At 47.8% G+C, this 25,992-nt stretch overlaps 4 protein-coding genes across 9 annotated transcripts; 1 reads left to right on the top strand and 3 right to left on the bottom strand.

Annotated features, from left to right (window-relative positions):
- Positions 1-1,379: 1,379 nt before the first annotated feature.
- On the bottom strand, positions 1,380-5,770 carry LOC120675095 (ras-related protein Rab11C-like). The gene is made up of 2 exons (XM_039956185.1): positions 5,431-5,770; positions 1,380-2,180 (listed from the first exon to the last, which is right to left on the bottom strand). Exons 1-2 carry the CDS (start codon positions 5,590-5,592, stop codon positions 1,695-1,697), a joined length of 648 nt encoding a protein of 215 aa, XP_039812119.1. The 5' UTR covers positions 5,593-5,770; the 3' UTR covers positions 1,380-1,694.
- Positions 5,771-13,603: 7,833 nt separating this feature from the next.
- Positions 13,604-16,909, top strand: LOC120672719. Of its 6 annotated transcripts, none has more exons than XR_005674259.1 (7): positions 13,604-13,871; positions 14,286-14,361; positions 14,721-14,899; positions 15,027-15,081; positions 15,177-15,226; positions 15,747-15,877; positions 16,505-16,905. XR_005674259.1 is itself a non-coding variant. In XM_039953271.1 (6 exons), the coding sequence occupies exons 1-5, from the start codon at positions 13,737-13,739 to the stop codon at positions 15,191-15,193; spliced, it is 462 nt and encodes a 153-aa protein (XP_039809205.1). In that variant the 5' UTR covers positions 13,604-13,736; the 3' UTR covers positions 15,194-15,226; positions 16,505-16,909. The 6 variants fall into 6 exon arrangements, 3 of the variants coding, with proteins under 3 accessions (XP_039809205.1, XP_039809206.1, XP_039809207.1); XR_005674260.1 differs by having other exon boundaries at positions 15,791-15,877; XR_005674258.1 differs by having other exon boundaries at positions 15,177-15,877.
- LOC120672718 lies at positions 16,832-17,669 on the bottom strand. Its single transcript, XM_039953270.1, has 2 exons — positions 17,231-17,669; positions 16,832-17,121 (listed from the first exon to the last, which is right to left on the bottom strand). The coding sequence occupies exons 1-2, from the start codon at positions 17,667-17,669 to the stop codon at positions 17,105-17,107; spliced, it is 456 nt and encodes a 151-aa protein (XP_039809204.1). The 3' UTR covers positions 16,832-17,104.
- Positions 17,670-18,119: 450 nt separating this feature from the next.
- Positions 18,120-21,599, bottom strand: LOC120672717 (rop guanine nucleotide exchange factor 7-like). Its single transcript, XM_039953269.1, has 7 exons — positions 21,097-21,599; positions 20,877-20,993; positions 20,646-20,800; positions 19,744-19,818; positions 19,371-19,661; positions 18,908-19,267; positions 18,120-18,814 (listed from the first exon to the last, which is right to left on the bottom strand). The coding sequence occupies exons 1-7, from the start codon at positions 21,320-21,322 to the stop codon at positions 18,389-18,391; spliced, it is 1,650 nt and encodes a 549-aa protein (XP_039809203.1). The 5' UTR covers positions 21,323-21,599; the 3' UTR covers positions 18,120-18,388.
- Between the last annotated feature and the right edge of the window lie 4,393 nt (positions 21,600-25,992).

A 25,992-nucleotide genomic window follows, 5' to 3' on the forward strand; every position in this document is an offset into this window, starting at 1 on the left:
TCCGGGTTAAGTCCTCGACTTGGCACGGGTGCTCGCACTTTCTTGGATTTATTCTAGTATTTTCCGGTATTATGCGTTAAGTGGTAAGCGACGTTTCCGTCGACAACGAGGCGTCAATGGTGACTTCAGAAATCTCCAGATCTGCCGGTCCAGTCCTTCAGAGGTACTCATAGAGGTAGGGTTTGCGTACGTGTGTTCATAGGGGTGAGTGTGCGTGCATGTTGTGAGCATTTGTGTTGCACTGTACTAAAAAACCGATTCAGCAGCGATCGAAAAAAAAACAAGGCAGGCAGGCATGCAGACAATTCGAGATGCATTACGCCAGATTGCCAATATTTCCAAATAAAGTAGCATAATCTCATTGGCTTCCAGCGGCTCAAAATTCAGAAAAACAAAAAAAAAACTATGCTCCCAGTGCTCCCATTTCTCCTTCCGCGCGTACCATCTCCATCTTGCTTGCACATCTCTTTCGGCCTGCTGCTTTTGTTACCAAGCCATGAGATGAGAGGGGTGCGCTGCAGGGAGGATGGATCCATCATCCAGGGAGGTCGGCAGGGTGGTTGGCCATGCGGCAGTTACTCGTGGTCCCGTCCGCACATCCCATCCAAGAACGAGGCGTGAACCACCGCGGCAAGCGATCGCCGACGGATTTGAGGCGCGGAGGGAGAGCACCTGCGGGTGTGTTTAGATGCCCCGAAACCCCCCCCCCTCAAAATCCAAATTTTCCATCACATTTCCATCGTATCGAAATATTAAATATAACAAATGACCCATGTATGGAGTACTAAATATAGGTAAATAAAAAACTAATTACATAGTTTTGATGTACGTTGCGAGACGAATCTTTTAAGCCTAGTTAGGTTATAGTAGGACAATATTTACCAAAAAACGAAAAGTACTACAATGTGCTGCAGTGTCCGATGTGACTTTTTCTCCCACTTTTCCAGGTATCTAAACACAACCCTGGAAGAAGAGTGCAGGTGCAGTGCGGTGGATGCGGCCAGGTGGTTGCGGGGCGGCCATCAGCCGATGCACGAGCCCCACTGCGACACGGCTGGAGCCCGGGCACGGCACGCAGGGGGGGTCGGGGTCGAGGAACAGAGGCCGTGACAGCGCGTTGTCAACGGCGTGTACACGGTACACGCTGCTGATGCTGCTGTCGTTGTTTCTGCAGTTGCAGGGACCCACGGCGATCAAAAACACTGGAGCAGTGGATCCGGTATCATGAACACAGAGACCGCCAGGAGTTCGAGAGTCCCCGGCTTGCATGTTCCGTGGCGTTCAAGACCACCAGCCCCCCAGCCGGTAACATAAAAAAAAAAAACAGTTTGTCTAGAATCAAGTCAGGACCCTTCCAATGATTTTGCACAGCAGGCACATTATGCAAGTCCAAACGGTACTGGAGATTATTATACCATCAGGAGAAGAATGTGTTCCAGAGTACAGAATGCTCTTCGATCCTTCCAAGTATACAGGGATAGGTTAAAGAACAAATGCAAAAGGAATATGGTGTGATTTGACAGGTTACAATGTATGATACTAGGAAAAGTTCCCTTGACAAAGAATCACCAGTCAATGGCTTTTGGAGGCAGATAATGCGAAGCGATCTACGGAGTACAACCTAGGCGCAGCAGTGTGCAGCTCTGCATAAACGAACGCTGCCAGACTTCCCCTCTTAGGTTGCCATCAGTTCTTCAGCTAGAACAGCATGAACCTTTTGTGGGGGCGGATGATTCAGCAACGTTAATGGTGGTTCCTTGCATGGAGCGCCCGTTGGCGGATGCAGACTCCTGCGCTGCAAGCGCCTTCTTGCTTACTGTCTGGTGAATCTCGCTCAATATGGTGTGGAACGCCTTCTCGACGTTGACCGCCTCCAGCGCAGATGTCTCGAGGAAGGATAGGCCTTCCTTCTCTGAAAATGCTTGGCCGTCTTCCTCAGCGACCGATCTCAAGTGGTTCAAGTCCGACTTGTTACCGACCATCATGACAACAATGTTGGCATCTGCATGATCCCGGAGCTCCCGGAGCCACCTCTGAACGTTGTCAAAAGTTTGCTTCTTTGTTATGTCGTAGACTAGGAGCGCTCCAACAGCGCCTCTGTAATACGCACTAGTGATTGCACGGTATCTCTCCTGTCCAGCAGTGTCCCATATCTGTGCCTTGACAGTCTTCCCATCAATCTGTCTCAATAAAAGAGAAAAAGAACCACTACTGAGATGATGCAGAACATAACAAATTGAGAACGCAACACCATCAGTAAGAAAGAAGTGAAATTTCCAACTCTACGATGAATGACCACTTTCAAAGGTTCGGTTAACAATGGGTGTCACAAAAACATTTTGTGTGTTTGTGTGTGGGTTTGTGTGCTGAACATCAAGAGATTTACTGGATAAGCAGAGAGCATAGCTTATTCTGTGAGAAGTAGGCAAGGAAAAATCTGACCTACCTGTGCTTAAGCTACATAACCATACATTCAGTAACGACAACCATATTATGGAAAGAAAAATCCTTATCTTTGTAAATCTCACGACATTAGTTTCCAACCTGGTAATAAAGCATTGAAAGCAAAACTCAACTAAAGATAATTGCAGAATCTCCGAGGATATGTTCACCATATATTAAAAGAACGGCTACAAATCTCATCATCACATTATCGAACCATAATCCAACTTCCACCATTACTTTTTTTTATTTGAGTTCTACAATTGAACCAAGATAATGTACTTGTGACAGAAATAGACCTCCACTCACTATAAGAATCGTGAGTTTTGCTGAGAGTTTTAATCAAGAGGCCGAGGGTGACTGCCTTGACTATTGTTTTTTTTGCCTCAGTTGCCTATGGTGTTATAGTGTAACAGAACAATTTCCTAAGAGTGGATGTCATTCCCAGACTAACTAATTATTCCCGACCAACAATATCTGAGGACATAGGAATAGGATAAAAGTATTTGATACCGTCGGCCACTTTGATCAGTACTCCCAGCATTGGGTTTAAATCCAGTTGTGACAGCACGTAAAAAAGAAAGTACAACAGTTATAGAACCTCCTTGTTCCATTGTGCAACTCACTATTCAATAAAACCAGCCAAGGTGCCGCCAGTCCAAGCCCGGAAGCCGGCTTTCGGGGGTTTTCTCGGCTGGGGTCAACTGGCCTCTTCTTAATTGAAAGCCGTGGGGGCGGTCTTTCTCCTGCCGGTCGAGTTTTTTTAATAAAACCAAGTCTGGAAATGACCGGCAATACAGATATTTAAGGCCATCTCTATCATGATGGCTGCTGAAAAGAATTAGCACAAAATTCATTTGGCTGGCAATTCATTGAGGCTTGAACATGACTACATGATTTTTTTTTCTCGAATGCGCAGGAGAACTGCGCGTCGTTGTATTAATAGGAAGAAAGAACGGTCCGATTACAATGCCGAATCCACGGCCCGGGTTAGTTTTTTGTTACAATCGCACCAGCTGAAAAAGGGTACAACCACTACGGCAGCAGCTCCCCCAACACCTTTGCCCCCGCCATCTTCCACAGTGTTGCTTGCTCAGCTATCTCCTGTAGGACGAGCCGGATGTCCGGGTGGCAGCCATCGAAGGCCGATTGCGGAGTTTCCAGATCGACCAAGATGTGAGGATCACTAAGGAGTTCAGCCCTTCCCTAGCAGCTTTAGGCGCCCTGCGCGCAGCCCATCTCCACCAATCCTTGAAAATGTCAAAGTCCAATGATGGGGCTAGGTGCAGCAGGCCGACCTTTCCAAGAACGACAGCCCAAACCTGTCTGGTGAAGACACAAGACGTGAGGATGTGATGAATTGTCTCCTCCTCTTGATCGCAGAGAAGGCAACTGTCCGGGTGTTGTAGCCCGCGACGTTCCAGTCGATCCGCCGTCCAGCATCTGTTGAGCATGGCCAACCAAAGAAACATCTTACATCTAAGGGGCGCCCAGGACTTCCAAAGACGTTTGCTCGGCTCAAAAGTGGTTGAGCCCACGAAGAACCTGGTGTAAGCCGAACATGCGGAGTAAGAACCCGAGCTCTCTGGTGTCCAAAGATGTTGGTCCGGCTGGTCTTCAAGCAACTGGACATTCTCCAAAGCATCCCAAAGCTTTAGATAGTCCACGATTGCTGGCACAGACAACCCACCGCCAATGTCGCTCACCCAACGCAAGTCCTGCAAGGCCTCATGAACCGTCCTCCTAGACCGTGCCCGCTTGCTCACGAAGGGAACCAGAGCCGGAGCCAGGTCCTTGATGGATTTGCCGTGAAGCCACCGATCCTTCCAGAAGAGGGTCGATCATCCATTGCCCACCAAGGAGGAAACAGAGATGGCAAACATGGCTGCAACATTAGGGTGCACCTTGATGTTGAACGCGGCCCATGGCCGCTTCGGGTCCGTCTTACTAAGCCAGAGCCACCGCATCCGGAGTGCCCACCCGAGGGTCTCCAGGTTGTGAATCCCCAGGCCACCGAGCTCAACTGGACGGCAAGCCCGTTCCCACGCCACAGGACAGTGCCCGCCGTTCACCTTACGACGTCCCTTCCAAAGGAAGGCTCAGCGCATCTTGTCGATTGCACGGAGAAGCCACTTGGGTACATCCAGGGCAATAAGCAAGTAAACCGGGACTGCAGTCAGCACCGCTTTCACCAGAACCGCACGCCCCGCCGTGGACATTAACGCCGCTTTCCAGCCTGGGAGCATGTCGGCGATCTTGTCCACGATGGGCTGGAGGTCTGCCTTGGTGAGCTTCCGGATCGAGAGCGGCAAACCTAAGTACTTGCAAGGGAAGTCAAATCACCTCGCAAGGCAAGACTCTTGAGAAGACTGCGAGCTGCTCGCACCAACGCTACTGAAGGATCTGGGCCAGCAGGCGGGACGCCAACCCTGTCATACGTTGTTGGATGGCAATTTATTTTATTTCTCCAGCACAATACCCATGTAAGTGCTTGACTTAGCTTTTACATATACACCTGTGAGAAAAGAGAAAACACACAATACTCTGCCTCACTGCCTGGTTTTTGTTTCCAAATTTTGCCACATTACCATTTCACCTTGTCAATAACAACCAAAGCTACAGCATTTTCTATCGTGATGTCGGGCAACTAATCAGGTGGTGCTCCGTGCACTCCATTGTCATTGAAAAACCATGGTACGGGCTACCGATCAGAGTCAAAAGGTAAAACAGAAGAGCCATCATCCATGATGTGGCGTTCGAAAACAGAGCGTAAGACTCAGAAATTCGAGCGGCCGAACGATGGCAAAACGTAATACCCTCCATTACCAGCCTAAACCAGAAAAAATTGCACAAGATCTTAGAACCAAAATACAGACGCATGGCACCAAATTGACGCCGGACGGACGGCACGGCGCGCAATTCTAATTTCCACCGCACATTGCCACATTGGGTCGCGATCAGATCGGGGGCGCGGGTAGACGAGGGTACCTGCAGGGTGCGGGTGGCGAACTCGACGCCGATGGTGGACTTGGACTCGAGGCAGAACTCGTTGCGGGTGAAGCGGGAGAGGATGTTGGACTTGCCGACGCCGGAGTCGCCGATGAGCACGATCTTGAAGAGGTAGTCGCACTCGTCCACCCGGTGCGCCATCCGATCGAGCGAGCCCGAACCCAGGCCCCCAGCCGACGACGAGGTGCTGTGCTGCCCGGCGGGACGCCGCTTGCTCGCCGAACGGGACGGGATTCGATTCGCCCGCTCGGTTTTTCCGCTCGCGTGGGGATTTGAACCGGTGGGGGCAGCAGATCCGAGGCGGGGATGGGGGGGGGGGGGGGGCGGAGGAAACGGGAATGGGAGGCGACCCGCGGAGGTGGTTGGAGACGGAGGGGGGAGGTGGGGGGCGGCCGTGCGCTGAGCTGGACGTGCTTGGCGGTTGATTTGGCTGTGTCTCTCCGGTGGACGGCTGGCGAACCTGGGAAGGGGAATGCGCCGTGCCCGTCGCCGTCGGTCGGTGGCCGTCCCGATCGATTACGGATGATTTCGTTAATGGGCTTGGGCTCTTTCGAAATTTTGGGTCTAAATGGTCTTGATATGGGATGGACGACGTGGCCTTTACTTCGGCCCATACAGAATAAGGTCATTTGGGAGGGAAGCGAGAGTTTGTTTGCGGCCTGGCTCGTGATTCCAAATGGGCTTGGTATCTGACTTTCGGGCCTTATTTGTTTTTATCTTTTGGCCTTTCGGTCATTGTTTTCGATTGATCAGCGATCATCAGGCAGCGGAGGCTGAATAATGTGAAGGAAAATTGTATATAATGCAGTTTTACATGAAAATGAAGGAATTTCATCACTCACGTATATGCACCACAAGCGTCTAACTGTCGCAAATGAGCATGAAAGAGTAATTAACTGAGAATGTGAGCACTCGTGCTACGTTAGAGACTCGAACTTAAACTGAACTAAATATTTGATGTTCTCCTAATTTGTGTTAGATTCAAATCATGGTTGGTTAGTGATAATTAAATCCATCGAGATAAAGATACAAATAGTATATAACACTAAGAGGTACAATATTTATTGACAAGGTTCAGCCGAAATACAAATGCCACAACTGCAATTAGATTCGTTGTTCAGTCAATTTAACCATGTACTACTATTTATTTATTTGCATCAATGAATTTTAGGTTACTGTATTTTCCATGAATTTATATTTATATACTATACTAAAGCTCCAAGAATCGGAGCGTTTCTGTGAATCGTGGCCCCACGTGGGACCCACGCACTGTTTATGCGGGTCCCACATACTATTCAGGTGGGACCCATATGGGACCCACATACTATTCAGGCGGGACCCACGCGCTATTCAGGCGGGACCCACGTGGGACCCATGCGCTATTCAGGCGGGACCCATGTGCTCGCTATTCAGGCGGGACTCACGTGGGACCCACGCGCTATTCAAACGGGACCCACGTGCTATTCAGACGGGCCCACGTGGGGCCCACGGTTCTATTAAGTGGGCCTTTTATTTTTTAAAAAAATCATTCCATTATTTGACAATACAAAATATATTTAACTACTTCCTACATATAAAAATAATAACTAAACTTTATATACTACATTCACACGTGGTAGTTCTACTACTTTTTGGCTTTGGGTTTCCCTCCGTAAACTCACAAAATATACTTGAACTGTTCATTCATTTCTAATCTTTTTTTCCTACTAAAGTAATCAAACTATACCTGCTGACACAAAAAAAAACAAATTCCTAAGAAAAAATTGTTTGTACCTCTATACTAAAATGCTTGTGATTGTCGCGCTCTCACTCTAAACTACTATGCCGTTTTACTGTAATTTTTAGATTTAACTCAATACATCAATACGATGTTGTTTCGAACATAGTAGCGAATAATATCTTTCTATTAATATTTTAGGTCAATGTTTTTTTTATAGGCGCGCGCAGCACGCCAACCTGACTAGTTAATATAAGAGCATCCAACTCTCAAAGTTCTGTGCCGAATAGATGCCTTAAAATCCACAGGTTCTCTGTGCTTAAGAATATAGACAGATTACTAGGAACATTGTATGCTGGCCCTAGAAACTCTCATCCACTCATCAGTGACTCTGGTGGCGACGAAACAACCTCGCATGTCAATTTCCGGCAAATCACCTCCCTTCCGACACCACTCCAACGGCCTAGAACCCCTGCTCCGGCAGATCTACGGAAGTGTCTTTCTCGCTCGCCCGCTAGCCCCGAACAGCATCCACATCCAATTCCCCAGGAACAGCATCTCTATCAATAATGGAGATAAGGATGATCGCCGGGCCGCGAGGCGTGCAGTGCGGTGCGCGCGTACGTGCGCCGTGCATGTTCTCATGTTCTCGCCTCCTGATCGCCTCGCCCTCTCGCCTGCCCCAAAAGCAGACAGCATCTTTGTCACGAACGCAAATCCGCTTCGGATAACATCGCGACTACCCCAAAGCCTGCAGTCCCCACTGCCGGATCGATCAGGCACTCATGATCTATCGTCGACGTGCCCGTCGTGCTCGCGCTCGGGGTTAGATTTAGTACAGGGTATGGTTATCCAGTCAAGACAGGCGAGATGCCAATCCTTCCCGTGATCACAACATGCGCCTGGAGGGGAGCCTATGGTGGCGCGACAGATGTGTGGACGACTGCTCTGTTGCAGTGTTGCGTGTGCGAGCTCGCCACCTGCCAATGCGGGCAACAGGTAAGCGGATCAGGTTGGCTTGGCCCGCGGCCTGGCCAACTTCTTGGAACTGGCAGAGACCATGCATCATTCCACTTCCACCCGATCGCGAGGTTGAAGTGTTGCGATCTTGCCGTGCCTTTTGGACCAGCCCAACCAAACCAACCGATGGGAGTTCGGCGGATAGCGAGCGAGCGCCGCCGCCGGCCCGTAGCTAGGCTAGCCTGGTCTCCAGTCTCCAGTCTCCGCCCCACGGATCACTCCATGCACACGCTCGGTCGACACGCACGCGGCCGGTGGCCGTGCCCAGCCTATGCCGAGGCTACAGGTGCCGTGCTCGCGCGCGCCGCAGTTTGTTTCGTCGCAGGCTCTCCAACTGACGCGGCGAGACACCTCACGCCGGCGGAGAGCCTCGATCCGAGCACGAGCAGCTGCTAGGAATCCGGTGGTGTCGTGGTGACTCGGCTCGTGCCGTCGTCGTGCGACGCGACGACACCTGTTGCCGACTGGCGATGGATGGGGGAATACACACGCGCACGGAAAGGCTTGTGGAATCCGGCCGGCACGGAAAGAGGCCCGGCCGGGAGGGAAAGGCGCGAGCAGGAGGAGGTGGATATTCCTGGCGCGGCGACCGATGGCCATGGCCGTGGGGGTGGTCCAACTGGCCGGAGTGGAAAGAGGAGGCGGCGATAAGGGCGGGGAATGAAATCGGTGAGGTCAAAGGGGCGGGGGCCGGAGCGAGGCGAGCAAAGGGGGCTTGGCCTGGGTATTGCCGTGCCCGGCTGCAGAGAGCCCCAGTGGCATGTGTGGATTCTTCGCGCGCCAGTGCCAAGTCAGAGCGTGCGCATGCGCTTGGTGGCGATATTTTTACTCCCTCCGTTTCAAATTATAAATTATTCCAAAAATCTTGGAGAGTCAAATTTTTCTAAATTTGACCAAATTTATATAATAAGATAATAACATTTACGATACCAATTAAGTATCATTAGATTCTTTGTTAGTTATATTTTCATATTATACCTATTTGATGTCATAAATCTTTATATTTTTTTCTATAATTTTGATCAAACATTGAGATGGCATGACTCTCCAAAATTCTTAGAATGACTTATAATTTGGAATGGATGGAGTATCTGCTAGTTCCCGCACTATGATGCCCGGCCGGGCTTGCTCCTTGCTTGCTTCATCCTCTGCTGCGCCTGTAGCCGCCCGCCTCTAGGTTGTAGAGGAAGTGAGGGACGGAACAACTCCTTTTTTGAGTGGCCCGTGAAGGTACTCCTTGCATTGGTGATGGTGGAAATGGCACATGCTCATGCCCAAAGCGGAACTTAGAAAATTCGCCGTAAAATTAGGTCCATACTTCTTCTCTTTCCTCTTTTTTTTTGTTGGTGATGAAGAGTCCATACAACCTTAAATACACATGGCAGATTAGTTTATTTGAGGGGATGTTTTTGTATTCTTCTTGGCTTTTTCCTCTCACATGTGATGGCACAAACTATTGCTAACCTGATCCAAAACGATGTCGAATGTTGACTGAAGATCTTACTTCTCCCCTCCCACCTTGCACACGTGTCGCTCATGACCATGCCAAATGGGCTTAAGACCCCCGCGCGCGACCGGTATGGCCTGTGGGCCTCCACATACGCTGTCTTATCCGAAGCAGACCAACCAATTCGACGAGTTACCTTGCCGCATCGCAAATGCCAATACGGCAATACGTCAAACGGTAGGTTACACTAGAAGAATGTTTACCGTCTCTCTTTGACCATAGGATATAGGATGATGGCCCAGTAATTTTATAGGGCAGAGAGGGGAGGAATTGTGAATGTATTTTTTAGATAATTCAGCTCATCTTATTCGTTAGTATTCCATCTTAAGGAATATAATGATCGATACTGCATATAACAGCCGTTTTTTACTAGAGGTAAAGGAAACTGAACTGTCGATTAACGTTGCCACCATATAGTAGTTTTTATGTTTATGATTTACCACTGTTGATCCATTTTCCGACCTATCTTGATAGCTCGTCAAATTATAAAGAAATCGTTAACATACCATTGTACCATAATTGGATACACATTATACTTACAATTAATCTTACCTCAAATATAGATCTTTATACTTTACATATATAAACATCACCATTGTTGGTTCTCTCTTCGAATCCATCTCCCGTACCTCTATCATCTTGACTGCTACTTACACTCAGTATATGATTATTGCCAAATCACACCAACTTCATCCCTTTGTTTTGTACCATTTGCCTTTAGCATCCACCGCATATCGTCCTAGCATGACACATTGCCGTACCACTGCTCGATCATCTCTGCTATGTCATGCTATCGGTATCCTTTTAGCGGTATTTACCTTTTTGTTGTACATCGTGCTCTCATTGTTGATACCACCACCACCTTGTTTTTCCTGCACACATCTATGTATTGCCGCTTGCGGTTTATGTGCCATCATCCCTATGCTATGTTCATGTCACCACCACCAACCTCCTTTCACCCCAGGTCCATGCCACCTCCTATATATTACTCCACCCCTTGTTTTGCATCATGTGATGTTGTCCATCTACCTCACACATGTGCCCCTGCCTCCTTACCTTTAATTGCCTATGTTAACTCGCTAGCAAAAATGCCGCCATCACAATTGTTCATTTCTCCTCACAGTTCACGTAAAGCATAGTTTCTTTATAACAATTTCTAATAGTAGTTCTCTTATGTGTCCTGACATGTGTGTCCTTCTATGGCACCGTCACATCTCACCACTAAGCCCATATTGACATCTTTGGCCTGAAACATGATGCCTTGTGACGACCCTGCCTTCTGACCATCGTTGATATGCTAAGTTTTCATTATCTAAGTAAGGACCGCTATCTTTTTTTTTTTGAAAGAGAGAGCTTTATTAAGGATTAACAGGAGTGTTTACATCATGAACAACGAACTGCTCGATATAAGCCGGCACTCGCTCTCTCCAAACAGCGCTATGACGAAGACGTTTTGCCATCTGCGCAAGCTCATGGGCAACACAATTCTGCTCTCTCCCTATCTGCAGGAACTGGATAATGGGCAGCTTACAAGCTTCTGCTAATGCCTCGTGGGTTGGCGTGTCATTGCTTCTTCTTCTTTGTTTGCCTCTGTCATCCAGCAGTTATCGTGGCACCGCCACCTTTTCCTTGTTCATATCTACAACCGACCAACCGCTTTTCTATGTCTGGATTTTTTTTGAAAGGAACCAGCAAGAGTTTTACCGTTTTTGTATTAATATAAGAGATACTTTTCTATGTCAGGATGATGTGTCATACCATTATCTCCCTTGTACTCTTCTGCTATTACATAGCACCCACCTAATAGATGTGCCACCGCCTCGATCTAACGTTTGGCAAGGCTCTATTGTCTTTACTCGCTGATGAAGTGCATCGCCTCTTTTAGTTTTCGTGTCTTTACCTTAGAGGTGTAAATTGGTGACATTAAGTGCATATTCAACTCTCTTTAGTTCAAAATTTTGTACGTACTATTGTTTCATAATAAGATCCGATTTTGGAGAAGTAGTACAAAATTTTGAACTAGAGAGGACCGCAGGTGCACCTAAATAGTGGCGAAGCTAGCAGTGGGTCACGGGGGGCTTGAGCCCCCCTACCACCACAGAAGCCACGGAGCCCCCCCTAGAGCCCCTCCATGGATTTTAGATGCAAGATACAAGTGTAGGGGAGGCTGGATGGAGGTTGAAGACGACATGGCGTTGGGCTGCTCACGAAGCCACGAGTTGGGCCTTTAAATGTTATATGGCAGCCCACCAAAATCTGAAGCCCAAGACGCCAAGGCCCAATTGCACAAATAGTCAACCACTCAACCCTATCCCCGAGCTCCATTATCCCAATCCATCCATCGTCCATCGGCATCAGGGGCTCCTGCCCAGGGGCGGCGGCGGCGCACCTCACGTGAGCGCGACTAGGGGCTCGGGCCTCGGGGCGACGGCAGTCGGCAGTCGGCACGACCAGGGGCTCGGGCCATCTTGACTGAGCTAAATCATTGGTTTAGTAAAACTAGTTCAGAGTTATTAGTATGTATGGCTTGTTTTAACCCAAAGAAGTCATTCTCTAATTTTGATGTGGATAAACTTGTGGGACTTGCTGAAATCTATGTTGAGGATTTTGATATTGGTGAACTTACTGTTTTGCCAACTGAACTTAAATCCTTCGTCAACCGTGTTAGAAGAACTACAGGTTTCCTTGGATGTAATGAACTTGAAAAAGTTGCTGAAATTATGGTCAAGACTAATATGAACACATCTTATCGATTGGTTTATCGACTCATTGAGCTAACCTTGATACTACCGGTGGCAACAGCTTCAGTTGAGAGGATATTTTCAGCCATGTCCATTATAAAGACAGATTTGCGTAGTAAAATGGGTGATGAATGGCTCAATGACTTGATGATTTGCTATAATGAGAAGGAGATATTTAGAAAGATTGGTAATGAGCAGATCAAAAAGATATTTGAAGAGATGAAAAATAGTCGTATGTTATTGCCTAAAAAATTGATGATAAGCTCTGTTCTATTCTAAATCATAATTTGAAGGTTCATATATGTTTGACTAATCAATTATGTTTATTTATGCAGATTGCTTCTTCAGATGAATAATGGGTGTCACTGTCACGCGCGGCGTCTATTAGTTTTGTAATTTGGCTTTTCGGTATGGATAAACCGCATCCTTTATTTTTCATGATTTATTTTATGATTTTCATTGTCCATCGATGTTTTAATATAAGACTACTTCAAACTATTATATTTGTCTTTTCTGAGATGTCGTAGTAGTGTTATGTCTTTTGTAGCGTTTTTTTCTTAGCCCCTCCTAAATTTTTTCCTGGCTTCGCCCCTGCACCTAAAGATCTAAAGAGGACCGCAGGTGCACGTAAAGATCACTAATTGACATCCCTACTTTACCTTACCTTTCACTGCACGTTGGAAACAAGACCCAAAGATGTGAAAAATGATTTATTACATACAAGCATCTTGATTGCTATCATATAGAAAAGCCACCGTCTATTTCGATCGCCACGTGCTTACGTCACCTAGTACCAGACACTATTTGACTTCAAACACAAGATTTAATGTTATGGAAATAATTTGTTACATACATTCATCTTTTGATTGCTATGCTACCATGTAGAGTATATCCTTTCAAGTAGAGTATATCCAAACACTTCAAAATAAATTTTGCATGCTGCAACATATGAACTCAGCATCACTACAGAGTACCACCCCAACTACCCCGTTAGTTGTTGGAGATGGGATACCCTTATGCATGCAGCAGACATGGAAGCCTGCATTAAATAAAGATTTTCTTATGGGCAAAGTAATGGATGAGCATATCTACAATTTTGCGTACAGGCCCTTGTAGATCAGCGAAACCACCGGCCTAGTCCCCGCCCCGGGTCTTTAAATGCGGGGTCACGCATGGAGGCCGGAGCACAGAGCGCCACGAGGCGAGCAGTTGAGTGTTCCCTAGAGTCCCCGTCTCTCCGCCGCCGCCTGCAACCGCTTCACGTGCCCTAATCCATCTCAGCTCCCCTTTCCGACCCCAAATGGAGCCCAAGAAGACCTCCGCCCAGCACCAACCGCACGCCATGGAGCCCAAAAAGTCCTCTCCCCGCCGCACCGGCGCCGCCAACGACGCCGAGTCCCCGTTGAGCAGCTTGTTCTATCCGCCGGCGCCTGGGGTACGTTTCCTGATGTGTGATGTCCATCTCCTGTTCGATGTTATGCCTCCGTGTGAGGTTCGCGCTCGACGTGGATTTTTTTTCTCTTTAACTTTATTGTTTACGACGATGCAGATGGGTTCCTTCGCGTGCAGGCGCGTTACTAGTTATATATACCTTAATTTCCCCTTTCCATTTTTGTTAAGCTCACAAAGGTTTGATGCGTTTTGGATGTGGATACGCCCCTTTTCTATGAGGACGTGCTACTCGTAATATTTTCCGAAAACACGATTTTAGAGGATTATTTAAGCGTTCTGATATGGATACGTAATTTCCCTATAAAAGTTGATATATATATATATAGTTGCCAAGCATTTGTTTGTCGTTGGTATGCAGTAGTAAAATTCTTTCTTGCCTTTTCCTTTCGTTTTCAAGGCAAATGGGAAGGATCAGGACTTGTACAGCATTCTCTACAAAGGTCAGAGCGGCAGCGCACATCCTGGCATGACAGGTACTTATGGAATTACTCAGTCTCATCTTATTTCTGCTATCCTATATGCTATTAGGAGGAAACTGTTGTGTTAATAAAACTGAAAAAAAGGACTTTGCATCGAGAGAATAATTCCATTCCCATACGAATCTTGACAATCATTAGGATAATTTCCATTTGCATAGATGATAGATGCACGAGTGCAGTGTGCATATGACTACATGGGTTTGTCGAGTCAGAAATACTTTTGACCTCTAACTCTGCTTTCCATGACTTTCGACTCTTTACTACCTGCTGGGTTGATCATCTTACTTAACTTGGAAGCACTGATGTATGATACAACTGCAAATGAACTGAAAAACGATCAATTTGATTTCCAGATGGTAAAACCCAATGGGCTCCATCCAGAAGTCGTTCCACCTGCACCAAGGATAGTAAACATTCACCGCCCCAAGATTCAGTTGATACATCTTGTTTTGGATCATCTGTGCATTATGGTGGTCGAGACTATTTCTACGGCAGCTCTACAACCAAGCAAGGGACAGAATCCTCCACTAATGTAAGAAATACTATACCCAGAAATCGAACTCGTTGTTGTAATTCGTAGTTACATCACAGTTTTTTAGAACATTATGAATTATTCTGCACTCCTGTAAGACTTTGAATTTAATGTGTGTGTTTTGCAGTACAAGGCGGACAAGAAGGATCCAACAGCAGATTCTCATGGCGACTGGTGGCAAGGTATAATATTTATTGTAATAATAATGTAATATTGAGACAGATCATGACTAAGCTTCTGAGTTTTAACTTTGATTTTTCTTTTGTGGGGCTTACAGGCTCATTCTACTACTAGGTGAATCTGGTGGCCTCCCCCTTGGAGATCAAGGTAAATGGGTGGATCCTTTTACTGTTTAGCTATAATGTTTGGTGCTCTATTCAATTTACATTTTTGTACCAATGAATATCCTTTTCAAATCCCATAGTAACATCAGCAGCTGATAGTTCGTAGATAGCCATGTTGACTTGTCTCATGTGTAATCTTAATTCATTACATACAAGGGAACATATGCTCTCTTTTTTCCCCCCCAAAAGTCAGAACATATAGGTCTAGCGTGACCGCAAGTTTCTCGAAGGTTTTCTATGCGAGGAAACCGAGTTTCTATTGATTTCTGATAATCTGAAGTGATAAGTGTCCGGATAACTTTGCCTAAAAGGGATGGCCAAAAAATACCACTCATATGAGGAAATGCTATTTTATTAGTACATCCTGAATGATTCAGAGTTCAACGTTTAGTCTATGTCTACCTTTCCTGTTTGCAGTATTAACCTATGAAAAGAAAACTTATTTATTTGTTTGTGCGTCTTGTACTGTCATCAAAGTTTGGTAGATAATTAATTTTCTGCAGAACTAGAGCCAGATTGATGTGCAATGATGTACTTGTGGAGACAGGCCAAGGTCATTGGGTGGGAAAACGGCTAACTGTCTTGGAGTGAAAACTTCAGTTAACATCTAGCTTTACATCGTTTTCATACAGATGTAAGCCAATACTTAGTTATGTTGTTTTCAGTATTATTTTAGGCTGATGGTTAGTTACATCGTTTTCAGTATGGCTACATAGGTTAGCATTGTGTCATATAAATCCACTTAGAATTAGAATGCAATCAAGGAAAACATGCTTGCCTATCAAGCACATTGATGTGACGTTTCATTACTATTGGAACCTCAGGGAAACCCACGATATATGTCTCCACTTTTTAGTTCCATGTAAAGAAACAAGCTATTTTAACTTTAACTATATTGAACTACACTACTTGGCTGCTGTTCCATTCCATCATTTGCTTCTTCAGAATACATATTATCTATAAGAACTTGATGGTTGTATAGGAACAAGTATGTGGTAAACTCCTGCTGTCCTGATAAAGTTCGGGATCATGAAAAATCAATTTATCAACCGTGTAAAACATAGACATGCTTATTTTGTCAACAGTTCCCATATGAGAAGCAGTGTTTTATTACAATTTCAAGGGTTCATGATAAAATTGAATGTAGAGATAGGAGCCTAGCTTTTATATGTAAATGATTCTCTGCCTGTTGTTATGCGACGTTTTGATGAATCTTTATTGACAGCATCATGTTATTAATAGTTTTGATTCTGTGTGGCAGGAACTAAAAGGGGGAGGCAGTGAAGCTCGGTTTCCTTGACAGTTGGTGGTATCATCTGTTACTCTGCGTCAATAGTGGACCCGCTTTCGTCCAATGGTGGTGCCAGTATTTAGAAGCATCACCACAACTGGACAGATTTAGTGTGTGTCTTTCATAGTCGCAGCTTTAGATGTGCAATGTAATGAAGTAGCAAAGTGTGAGTTAGGTTGCATAAAAGGGTCCTGTCCATATCCAATCTGCCAGTAATATCGGTGGTTTGGTATCTGACTCCCTAGAGTCAAATGTATGTACAATTGGATCGTCGCCCCAAAGCAAAAGATAAAATGCTGGAGAAGCGGCGATCACTTCATTGTACACCTTTACCAGCTGGAATTTGACAGAAGTTGGAAACTGTTCTTGTCGCTACATCTTCGCAGTATTATTGACTTCAGAAAAAAGTAGTTTATTCCAAAGCAAAGTTGAGGCATTGTTACAGCCACATTATTCAGGGATATTTTGAAAGTCCCACAAGACAGAGATCGCAGCATATTGGACATTCAGAGTTTGGAGCCCTTCAGGTGCCGGCGCCATCACTTTGTTCCTCATCATCATCATCACCTCTCATGGCAGGGTATATGCTGCACAGTGAAAAAGCAGACAGTGAGCGAAACAGAATAAAGCAAGCGATGTTGATGCAGTGCGTTGATCTTTCAGTGGAAACGTCTGAGCATCGCAGGGGTTGCTTACGGCCGCATTTGTAGCCAACGGGGCGGTTGGCGATGGCGCAGCGCTTGGGGATGGTCATGGCCACGGCGGGCTTGACGCCGGCCTTCCGCGCCGTGCCGGACAGCATGACGGCGCAGAGGCACTTGGGGTTGCGCCCGATGGCGCGCACCTGCGCGCAGCAGGACGGCGGCACCGCGGCCCGCGGGTTCTGCGTCGCCGCCGCGCACGGGGCCAGCTTGAGTGCCACCTGGTCCACGGGCGTGCGGCCGCACTCTCCCGCGCCGTGCGCCGTCTCCATCCCCGCCAGGCCGGCCACCAGGAGCATCGCGATGACGCAGATGCACCTCGTCGCCTGGAGCTCCATTGCTTTGATCATGCCTCTGCCTGGTAGCGCACTTGACAACACTCTGCTGCCTTCACTACACTGCACTGAGATGAACTCTGATGATCTTCTCGGCATCAGGGAGATGGGGGTATAAATACAGCCCAGGCGCCTCGAGCGTGAACGGAGGCCATCATTGTTGGGTTGAGGTTTTGCTCGGCTCATGGTGTGAAACGGCAGGAGTGGACGCTGCACTAGGCGTCGTGTTTGCGCGGCGTGCGCCGAGCTCTCCGTTTTCGGGAGCATTACCTACTGCATTCCACTATGGTAAGGCAGGCTTAACGACCATACAATGATACAACTCTCGTTGCAGTCGCTGAACATCTGCCACGTAAATGGCCTGCGATCGAAGTTTCGGCTCCTTTGTCTGCTCACAATCATTACGGGCGTGCCGGCGGCCTGACTTTAGGATTGGAAGGCGGGCCGGAGTTCTTGAGGACGCGAGAACAGAGTCGCACAGCCTTTTACAGTGTACTCCGAAACCTGAATCACAGAGCTGTAAGAACTTGGAGCAGCTAGAGCTTCAGATTTAACAAATTTCCCCAATCATATCTTTCTTGATTTCAACAGTACAAATTCAACAAATTTAAATCAGATTGAAGCTCATCGTGCAGAGTACAACACCCGTCTATGCTACCAGTTGAGTAAATCAGGCTGTCAGCAAACAGCAGTGCACACACCTTGTCATCAGCAGATCAGAAATGCAGTATGCCAGTAAAAACTTAGCTACACACACAAATGAAATTTACACACAAAGACAAGTCCTCTTGGCGAGTTCGTGAACTATCTGCCTAGATCTACAGCTCTGTAGTTGTCGAGACATCGATCATCATACCACCGCTGCTAATTATCATCCCCTTCACTTCTGTACCGATGTGATCTGTCAAGGCTTTCTTTGCGCCAACGCTCCTGCTATGCTGAGACCGTCTGCCTGGAGTCAGTGACATCCTCTCTTTCTTGGACGGGCTGGCCAGTTGCGCCGGCGAGAAGCTGGGCGTGGCATACGCGGTCATGAATGGTGTGCCTGAGGCAGGCACTGGGAAGGATGGAACTGCAGTCTGGCCGCAAGCAATCTTGCAGTCTGCATCAGCTGTTGCCGAGAACTGTTCGGCGTGTCTGTTCAGCTCGTCGATGTTCAGGAGATCGTCGATGCGGGTGACGATGTTTGAGGCCAAACTTTCTAGCACCCTTGAATAACTCTCCAGGATTGATTTGCCCACATCCTGATAATTGTTGACCATCAGGAGTGACATCAGTTACTGACTTGACAATGGCTAAAATAAAGGGAGAAACAGATAGAGAGATAATTTAGAAACCTTGTTATACTGAATCTTGCTCATGTCCAAACTTGTCTGTGTCAGTCCAGGAAACCTTTGCTTCAAGCATATTAGCAGACCCTCTGCTCGTTCAGCAAGCAGCTCCCTCTTCTCTGTGTCTACCATCATATCCTTCACCATGCCCCAAGATGATCTAGCACTGCTGCTACGGCCCAAGCCATTTACTGGTTTTGCAGCAACCCTCCGGCGCCACACGTAGACTGACGCCTCAACACGGTTAGCGATTTCCAGGGCCTGGTACTCCGTGGACAGGTCTAGGCAGTCAAGAAGGCACTCAGGGGAGAACTGATCAGACGTTATGTAGCGGTATAAGATGTCCCCTAAGGTTGCCCTTCCATTCTGAAATCCAATATTGCAGCAACATGTTCAGAGTTGGGACCAATACATGCAGTGGAAATAGCACATGACATGTGTTTTGATCAGGGAAGAAGGCATGGTATACCTTCGGTAGGGAGTCGAGGTACGATTCAGGGACCTCCATCTCAGCTAAAGAATTGCTGTTGATTGCCATGGCAGCCTTCAAGATTTGATTTGCACAATCACGTTTGTGCTGGAGCTGCTTCCTTGTTTTGTCGTGAAGGCCTCCAGGAGGGACACGAGGCACCGGTAGCCACCATTTCTCATCACGGCGGTGGAAAGCTGCCCTGAAGGAGGCAGAGCCATCGCAATCCGGTGCGGCAATACCTTGCTCAACATACCAGAACTCTGGATCTCTGAAGCTTTCCAGGATTTCCTGTCAGAAGATCCTGCTGTGAGATAACCGATTTCTTTTTCAATCAACAAATGTCCTGAATTCTCAGTTCAGAGAAACTCACAAGGAGCATATGATCGAGCTTCCTAAGGGCTGGCAGATTGATGTATAAATCTGACCGTGGTCTACTTGTCATAATCTGAAATACAGCATTCGGAAAATTTGTGCAATCAGTTATTGAGTGGCAGAGACATGCAATATGCTAGTTGGTACGTCATGATTTACATGATTGCATCACAGTTTGGTGTGTAATGCATACAGTAAGTAATGAGTACAGGCATTGCAGCCACCTTCTTCGTGACACTCATTGATAGCTTTTAGTTGGAAATTTACATGCTGCAGAAACAAAAATCATTCATTATTTCTGTCTGCCGTATGAAATTTCTTATGTCTATTCAAAAAATTAGGCATGCATTTGTACTGACGAGCGCACTCGTCTTACTAGCTCATCAATTTCTATAGCTAAAAACACCTTCCAGACAACCTTTTGCTCCCAATTTTTTTCCGTTTTGGCATGAGAACGAAATCAAGTTAGTACTTGGTACCGAATCCGGGGTAGCTAAGACCATGTTTTATATGTCATTTTCTAGTGGTGCATATGCGACTAAAGCGCCATTATAAACAGCTCTAGTACACTTATCGCTTCTATCAAAAACCCAGCCGTTGTACTTGCTGTTGAACAACCACGATGTTAGTACCCTTTTTCAGAAAATATGAATTATATTTTGTAACCACTTTGGTGGTGCGGTGCTCAATTATCAACTGTGATATAATAATGTGCACTCACCGTACAAAGCAAGAAATTTGAATTTCCAACTTGCACTGTCCGTATCGGATCCGTACGCTTAGATGGGAAAAAAACGCGTGGTAGTCGATGCAAATTTGAGCTCTCGGTGTGCTACAGCCTACTGCTACAATGTCAAGGAAGGAAAATGGAGTGATGTTGCAGGCGAGGCGAGGTAGTACCTCGAGCCTGGTTCCATCGGGGAATGACTGCCACGTGGGGACCAGCTCGACGATGTGGTCGCTGACGCAGAGCAGCCAGTCCATCTCTCGCCGCCACATGGCCTTCTTCTCCGGCGGGAGCGGCTCCAGCCTCCAGAGCTGCCCGAAGATGGTGGCTGCGAAACGCGAGAGGCGCCGGTTAGTTAGGAATTTAACACAAGCCCACTCCAAGCAACGGCGACGGTTCCTCACCGCAGAGGTTGGTGATGGCGTTGGAGATGGCGAGCGCCGTGCAGACGCCCTTGCCGCTCCCGGACATGTCCTCGCCGAGCAGCAGCTTCGCGAACCGCTCCTTCATCATCTCCATCTCTGCCAGTCGTCGAGACACAACGCGGGGCGCGCATCAGGCGAATTCGCCACCGAGAATCGGAGACGGCTGCAGGCAACGAGAGGGCGGCGGTCGGTCGGTCACCTGACGGCGCTCGGCGCTTGTGCTTGTGCTGCTGCTGCTGCTGCTTGGCCACGTCGGCGTCGGAGGCGCAGCAGGCCTGCTTCTTCCTCGGCGCCGGCGGCGGCACGGGCGGCCACTCGTCGGTGGAGGCGGCGTCGGAGCTGGAGCTGCTCCCGTCGGCGGAGTCCGTGAACGCCGCCTTGCTCCGGGCCTCCCTGTCCTCCTCATCCCCGGCCGCGCTCCCCATCCTATCGAGAGCTCAGGATTGTCGCGGAGCAAGTGTCAAGCACCAACACGTGCCCGTACGCGCGCCGTCGTGCACCGTGCTTGCTGCAGTGCAGTGCAGTGCAGGCGCTGCTCCCGTTCCTCGGCCGGCCCCCCGAGCGAGCGGCGCCGCGTGCGAAGGACGAGGCGCGCGCGAGCTGGTGTGCGATTCGAGCGGGTGGAGTGGAGTGGAGTGGCTTGTCCGGGCTCCTCTTGGCGTCTCGGTACGGGGACGGGGCGGGGGCTTAAAAAAGTGTGGCTGGTCGAGGGGGAAGAGTGACTGACCGTTGGCTGGCTGGGCTTCCTTTTCAGCGGGGAGAGAAGTCAGAAGAGACGCCCAAGATGGAACTGAACGGGCGGGGCGGCAGCGGCAGCCGGCAACGGTTACTGCTGGCCCACCGGGCGGGAGCGAGGCGCGGGAATAATGGAGCGGCCGGATCGGCGTGAGGCGAGGCCGTGCCGACGTGAGGGCCGGCGCGCTCCCCTCGCTTACGCAGGCACGCGGCACGCTGGGGGCGTGAGAGCTCCGAATCCCCGGCGTCGGCGAGAATCAACCAACCCAACAAGTAGCTAGCAATGCTGCACACAGAGGAATCGGTGGCAGGCACGCAAAGGAGGGGCCATGAACTCATGATGATGGTCGGAGAAAAAGAGTACGTTTGGTTACAACTAATCCGTCCCCTAACCGCCTTAAATTCTCAGCGCTGGGTTGTTGGTGTCACTCGGCTCACTTCCACCGGAAGCCAAGGAGCACACTCCACCACTAGCAGTAAAGTAAGCCCTGATCCGATGGCGATCGGGGAAATCCTAGCGCAGTCATGGTTCCGTCGGTACAGCAGCGGCAGCAGCACCATCCCCTGTCTGTCTGAACGAAATGCTTCTAAAGCTGCCAGCCAATAAACCTTTACAGCCTGGTAAACACGAGCGCCCTTGACTTCTCGAGGGAGCAGAGACGTCAGAACTTGTGTTTAGAATAAATAAAGGTCATTAAACAAGGGGCTTGACCGCCTGCGTAGTGAAAGCGGGTGTCAATGGGGGAGCATGTACTCCTGCGTCCTGTTTCCCGATACAGGCAGCAGGCCTGCGCAACAGATACAGAGAACGTTCCGAGGTCCCCGGCAACAGCAGCAGCGGGCCAATAGCCGTTGGCGCGATGCGTGCAACTGCCGCAGCCTGCCAAAAAGAAAAGGAAACAGGAAGCCCAACTCCAACGGGAAGCTAGCCACGCTTGTCGCGACGTACCCTGTCCCCGCCCCAGCACGGGCTTGGATTTGGCTCCGCCCCATCGTCTGCGACGCCGAGCAGAGCACGCCGTGGCGGTGCGCAGGAAGCCATGATGTTTTGCTTCCTCGGTCAGGGCTCAGGGCCGCGCCCACCGCACGACGCGCGCCTCGGCCTCGCCCTGCTCGGCGATGCGTACGCGCACGGGCAGGTTTCTGAATTCTGGCGAGGGCGCGCGAGCTCGCCCGGTGTTCCGTTTGAATCTTGGGCATGCTGGTTTCTGCTGCGCCGGTTCGTGCCACTGTGCCAGACTGCCGGCGTCTGGCACTTCCAAGTACTGTTCATGCGTTGCAAGACCGGCTGCTGCAACTGCAAGCACACACCCATTGCTCTTAGTTCTGACAAGATAAGATCTCTCGCTGCGGCTGCGTGCATACAACTTCTGAAACGACGAGATCTCTTTGTCAGTACTGCCCGTTCTGAGTGAGATAATAAGCTGCTTTCTGTGGAGTCTTACTATCAATAATTGGAGTCTTTTCTGGAGCCTCCACATGAAGCCACCTGAGATCCTAACTGAATACTCTAAAAAAAAATAAAAAAATTCTATAAATTCTCACAAAAATAAGAAACATCTAGCCATCAGTCCAACAACTCGAATTATAATTTCAACGGATATGTTATCTTTCCTAATAAATTACTAACCTATATCGTTATGAAAATAGACTAAAGAAACTCCCTAAACATGTATCTAAATTACCCACCTCTGTCATTATTAAAAAATCTAAAGTAACCCCCCTAATCTTTGTGTAAATTACTCACATATGCCATTATAAAAATAATACAAATACTCCTCTAAATTGCATATAAATTATCCAATTATATTGTTATTATTACAAGTTAAGTTACTCCTAAATCTGAATCTAAATTATATTATTATAATAAAATATTAAAGTGCACCAATATAAAATTCTAAATTACTATTTCTATTATTAATAATATATTATTTATATTATTGCTTATATAAAATACTACCCACAATTTATGTCACCATGTATTCATGTGTGATGGAAGAGATAAGAATACCAATTCACAGACAAATAGTTCAACTAAATATATATCGAATACATATATAGTTTAGAGTATGTGTTAGAATATTTAATAGATGAAAAATATGTGAAATAGATAATTATAATTATTGATCTCATTCTTATATTAATTTTAATAAGTCCGTGTGGGAGTACGGGTTGATAGACTAGTTAAAGTAATCCAGGAGATGAGCTGAACTAGTGTGAACTGGGGACCAGGTAAGAAAAGAGGCTACAGAAAAATCAGTCTTCACTTGCAAGCCTGTGGGAAGCGCATCTGATTCGCGTGTTTAGGTTTAGCATCTTGGGCCTTGTCAGCGTGACAGCGTTTGGCTAAGTGCCCAGGTTAGTAGAACCCGGCTGTCCAAGTGGAAAGCATGTGCCCGCCGCGCCCCCGTGGCCGGTGACCGCCTGACCGTCTTGATGACGAACTCGTGCTACTCACGAATGCACGGCAATCTTTTTTTTTTCGGAATCACGTCCAAAAAACTGGGAGCGTGGTTGGGAGTGATAGATCATGGAGCTTCATGAGGCTGCTGCCTGCTGGGAGCTGGACGACAAGGATGCCTTCCTTCAAAGCAGATCTCAAGCAGCGCCCCTGGCCTAGCCTTATGGATGTCACACGCCGGATGTGAAGTGCAGCTCCGGAACGACAAGGCACGCGTGTGGCCTCGATCACTTCACCGGCACCGGCCGTGGCGCAAGAACAGCAATCCTGAAGCAACACCTCACATGCCGCGGACAATGACCAGGAGCGCACAGTCTTCCTGAAAGCAAAATGACGCGACGGGATATATGTTCCCGTATGGCATCCGTAAATGCCCTTGTAAAGAAAAAAAAAACCTCACGCAACTGAATTTCAACTTCGGAATATCCCCGTCCGTGCGTGCCAACAGCTGCAGAAAAACTTGAATTTCAGGAAAATTCAGTTTACAAACATGACTGAATAGCTCAGGTCGGCAGCAGAAGTCACCCATGCCACCAATAACAAAACTCTTCCCAAAGGGAAAAAAAAACTAGAGTATTGTAAACACTTATCCGCCGGCCGCCGTGCAAAGCTTGCCGATACACGATAGCCCCCAACTAATCCCACCGCAAAAGCCCCGTTTCCATGCTCAAAAGTTTCGATTCGCCGCCATGATGACGCCTCCCCAATCAATCAGTCCACTGATTCCCTCGTCGACAGGCGTAGTGTGCTCGGCGCCCGATGCCATGCTTTCCCTCCACCTTTCTTTCTATCACCAGAGAGCATATCTTCAGTCCTCCCTCTCTGGCTCTCTGGCTCTCCCTGCCAGTGCAAGTGTGGAACAGGGCCGCGCCTGCATAGCAGGGTAGCAGCGATGAGGGACTGGGCGCCGTCGATCATCGCCACGGCGCTATTCGCGCTGCTGTGCCCGGGCGGCGTCCTGCAGATGCCCGGCCGGCAGCGCCCGGTCGACCTCATGAACCTCAAGACCAGCTTGCCGTCCATGCTCGTCCACGCCATCATTTACTTCCTGCTGCTCATGCTCTTCCTTGTCATCCTGGAGCCTCATCTCTACATCTGATGATGTTCTAACGGTGTGAACTTGTTCTTTTCTTTCCCCCCACCTCTTGCAGATGCTTCTGCGTTTAAATTTTCTTGCTCTATAGTTTTGTAACTTGAATCAGAGGATGCTTGTGTTGGAAATATATCCTAAAGGCAATCATATTTCCTTGTATTCATGGTTAATAAAGTGTTCCTTGAATATTCATGGATGACAACTTGCATTAATTAATGCTTATGTGAAGTATTTGTGAAACACTTTACTTGTATGAATATTCTAAAGTGTTCCTAGTCGGAGTTCATGTGAGGACACACATGAATATTAGACTAGCACATGTATTAGTTGATTGACTACGTTTCACAAGTCATGGACATAGTGATGTCAAACTAATAATGTGGGCTCATATGAGACATGCGATTGAACTGACCCAACACGAGATGATGACTTCTCATTACACAATATGTACGCTGTGTCCTAAGACCTGAGATCGTCGTATGTACTCAAGATATGAACCGACTTACTTAGGAGCCATCAAACGCTGCACCGTAACAGGGTAGTCATAAAGGTGGCTTTCGGGTCTGTCAAGAAGCATGCTATGAGATAGTCGGTCAAGATGGGATTTGCCCCTCTCTATAAGAGAGAGATATCTCTAGGTCCCTCGAGTGATTCGGATCAAGAAATGCATGGTCTTGCTAGGGTTAAGAGTTAACCAAGGATTCCGAATCACAGGATCGAGAAAGAGTGGTCGGCTTTAAGCTAGACCAAATATCGTGAGGCAAAGTGAACAACATGTATACGATATTGTGGCGGCTCGTCTGATA

This window comes from Panicum virgatum, chromosome 5N (assembly GCF_016808335.1).
Source record: "Panicum virgatum strain AP13 chromosome 5N, P.virgatum_v5, whole genome shotgun sequence".
Lineage (NCBI taxonomy): Eukaryota > Viridiplantae > Streptophyta > Magnoliopsida > Poales > Poaceae > Panicum > Panicum virgatum.

Coding starts and splice junctions, on each gene's coding strand:
- LOC120672718 (XM_039953270.1), bottom strand. CDS start 17,669: ATGCCGAGAAGATCATCAGAGTTCATCTCAGTGCAGTGTAGTGAAGGC.
- LOC120675095 (XM_039956185.1), bottom strand. CDS start 5,592: ATGGCGCACCGGGTGGACGAGTGCGACTACCTCTTCAAGATCGTGCTC. Junction 2,181..5,430: donor TCGCCACCCGCACCCTGCAG/GTACCCTCGTCT, acceptor TTATTGAGACAG/ATTGATGGGAAGACTGTCAA.
- LOC120672719 (XM_039953271.1), top strand. CDS start 13,737: ATGGAGCCCAAGAAGACCTCCGCCCAGCACCAACCGCACGCCATGGAG. Junction 13,872..14,285: donor TCTATCCGCCGGCGCCTGGG/GTACGTTTCCTG, acceptor TTCGTTTTCAAG/GCAAATGGGAAGGATCAGGA. Junction 14,362..14,720: donor CGCACATCCTGGCATGACAG/GTACTTATGGAA, acceptor TTTGATTTCCAG/ATGGTAAAACCCAATGGGCT.
- LOC120672717 (XM_039953269.1), bottom strand. CDS start 21,322: ATGGGGAGCGCGGCCGGGGATGAGGAGGACAGGGAGGCCCGGAGCAAG. Junction 19,662..19,743: donor AGCTCGATCATATGCTCCTT/GTGAGTTTCTCT, acceptor ATCTTCTGACAG/GAAATCCTGGAAAGCTTCAG. Junction 19,268..19,370: donor ACCTCGACTCCCTACCGAAG/GTATACCATGCC, acceptor ATTGGATTTCAG/AATGGAAGGGCAACCTTAGG.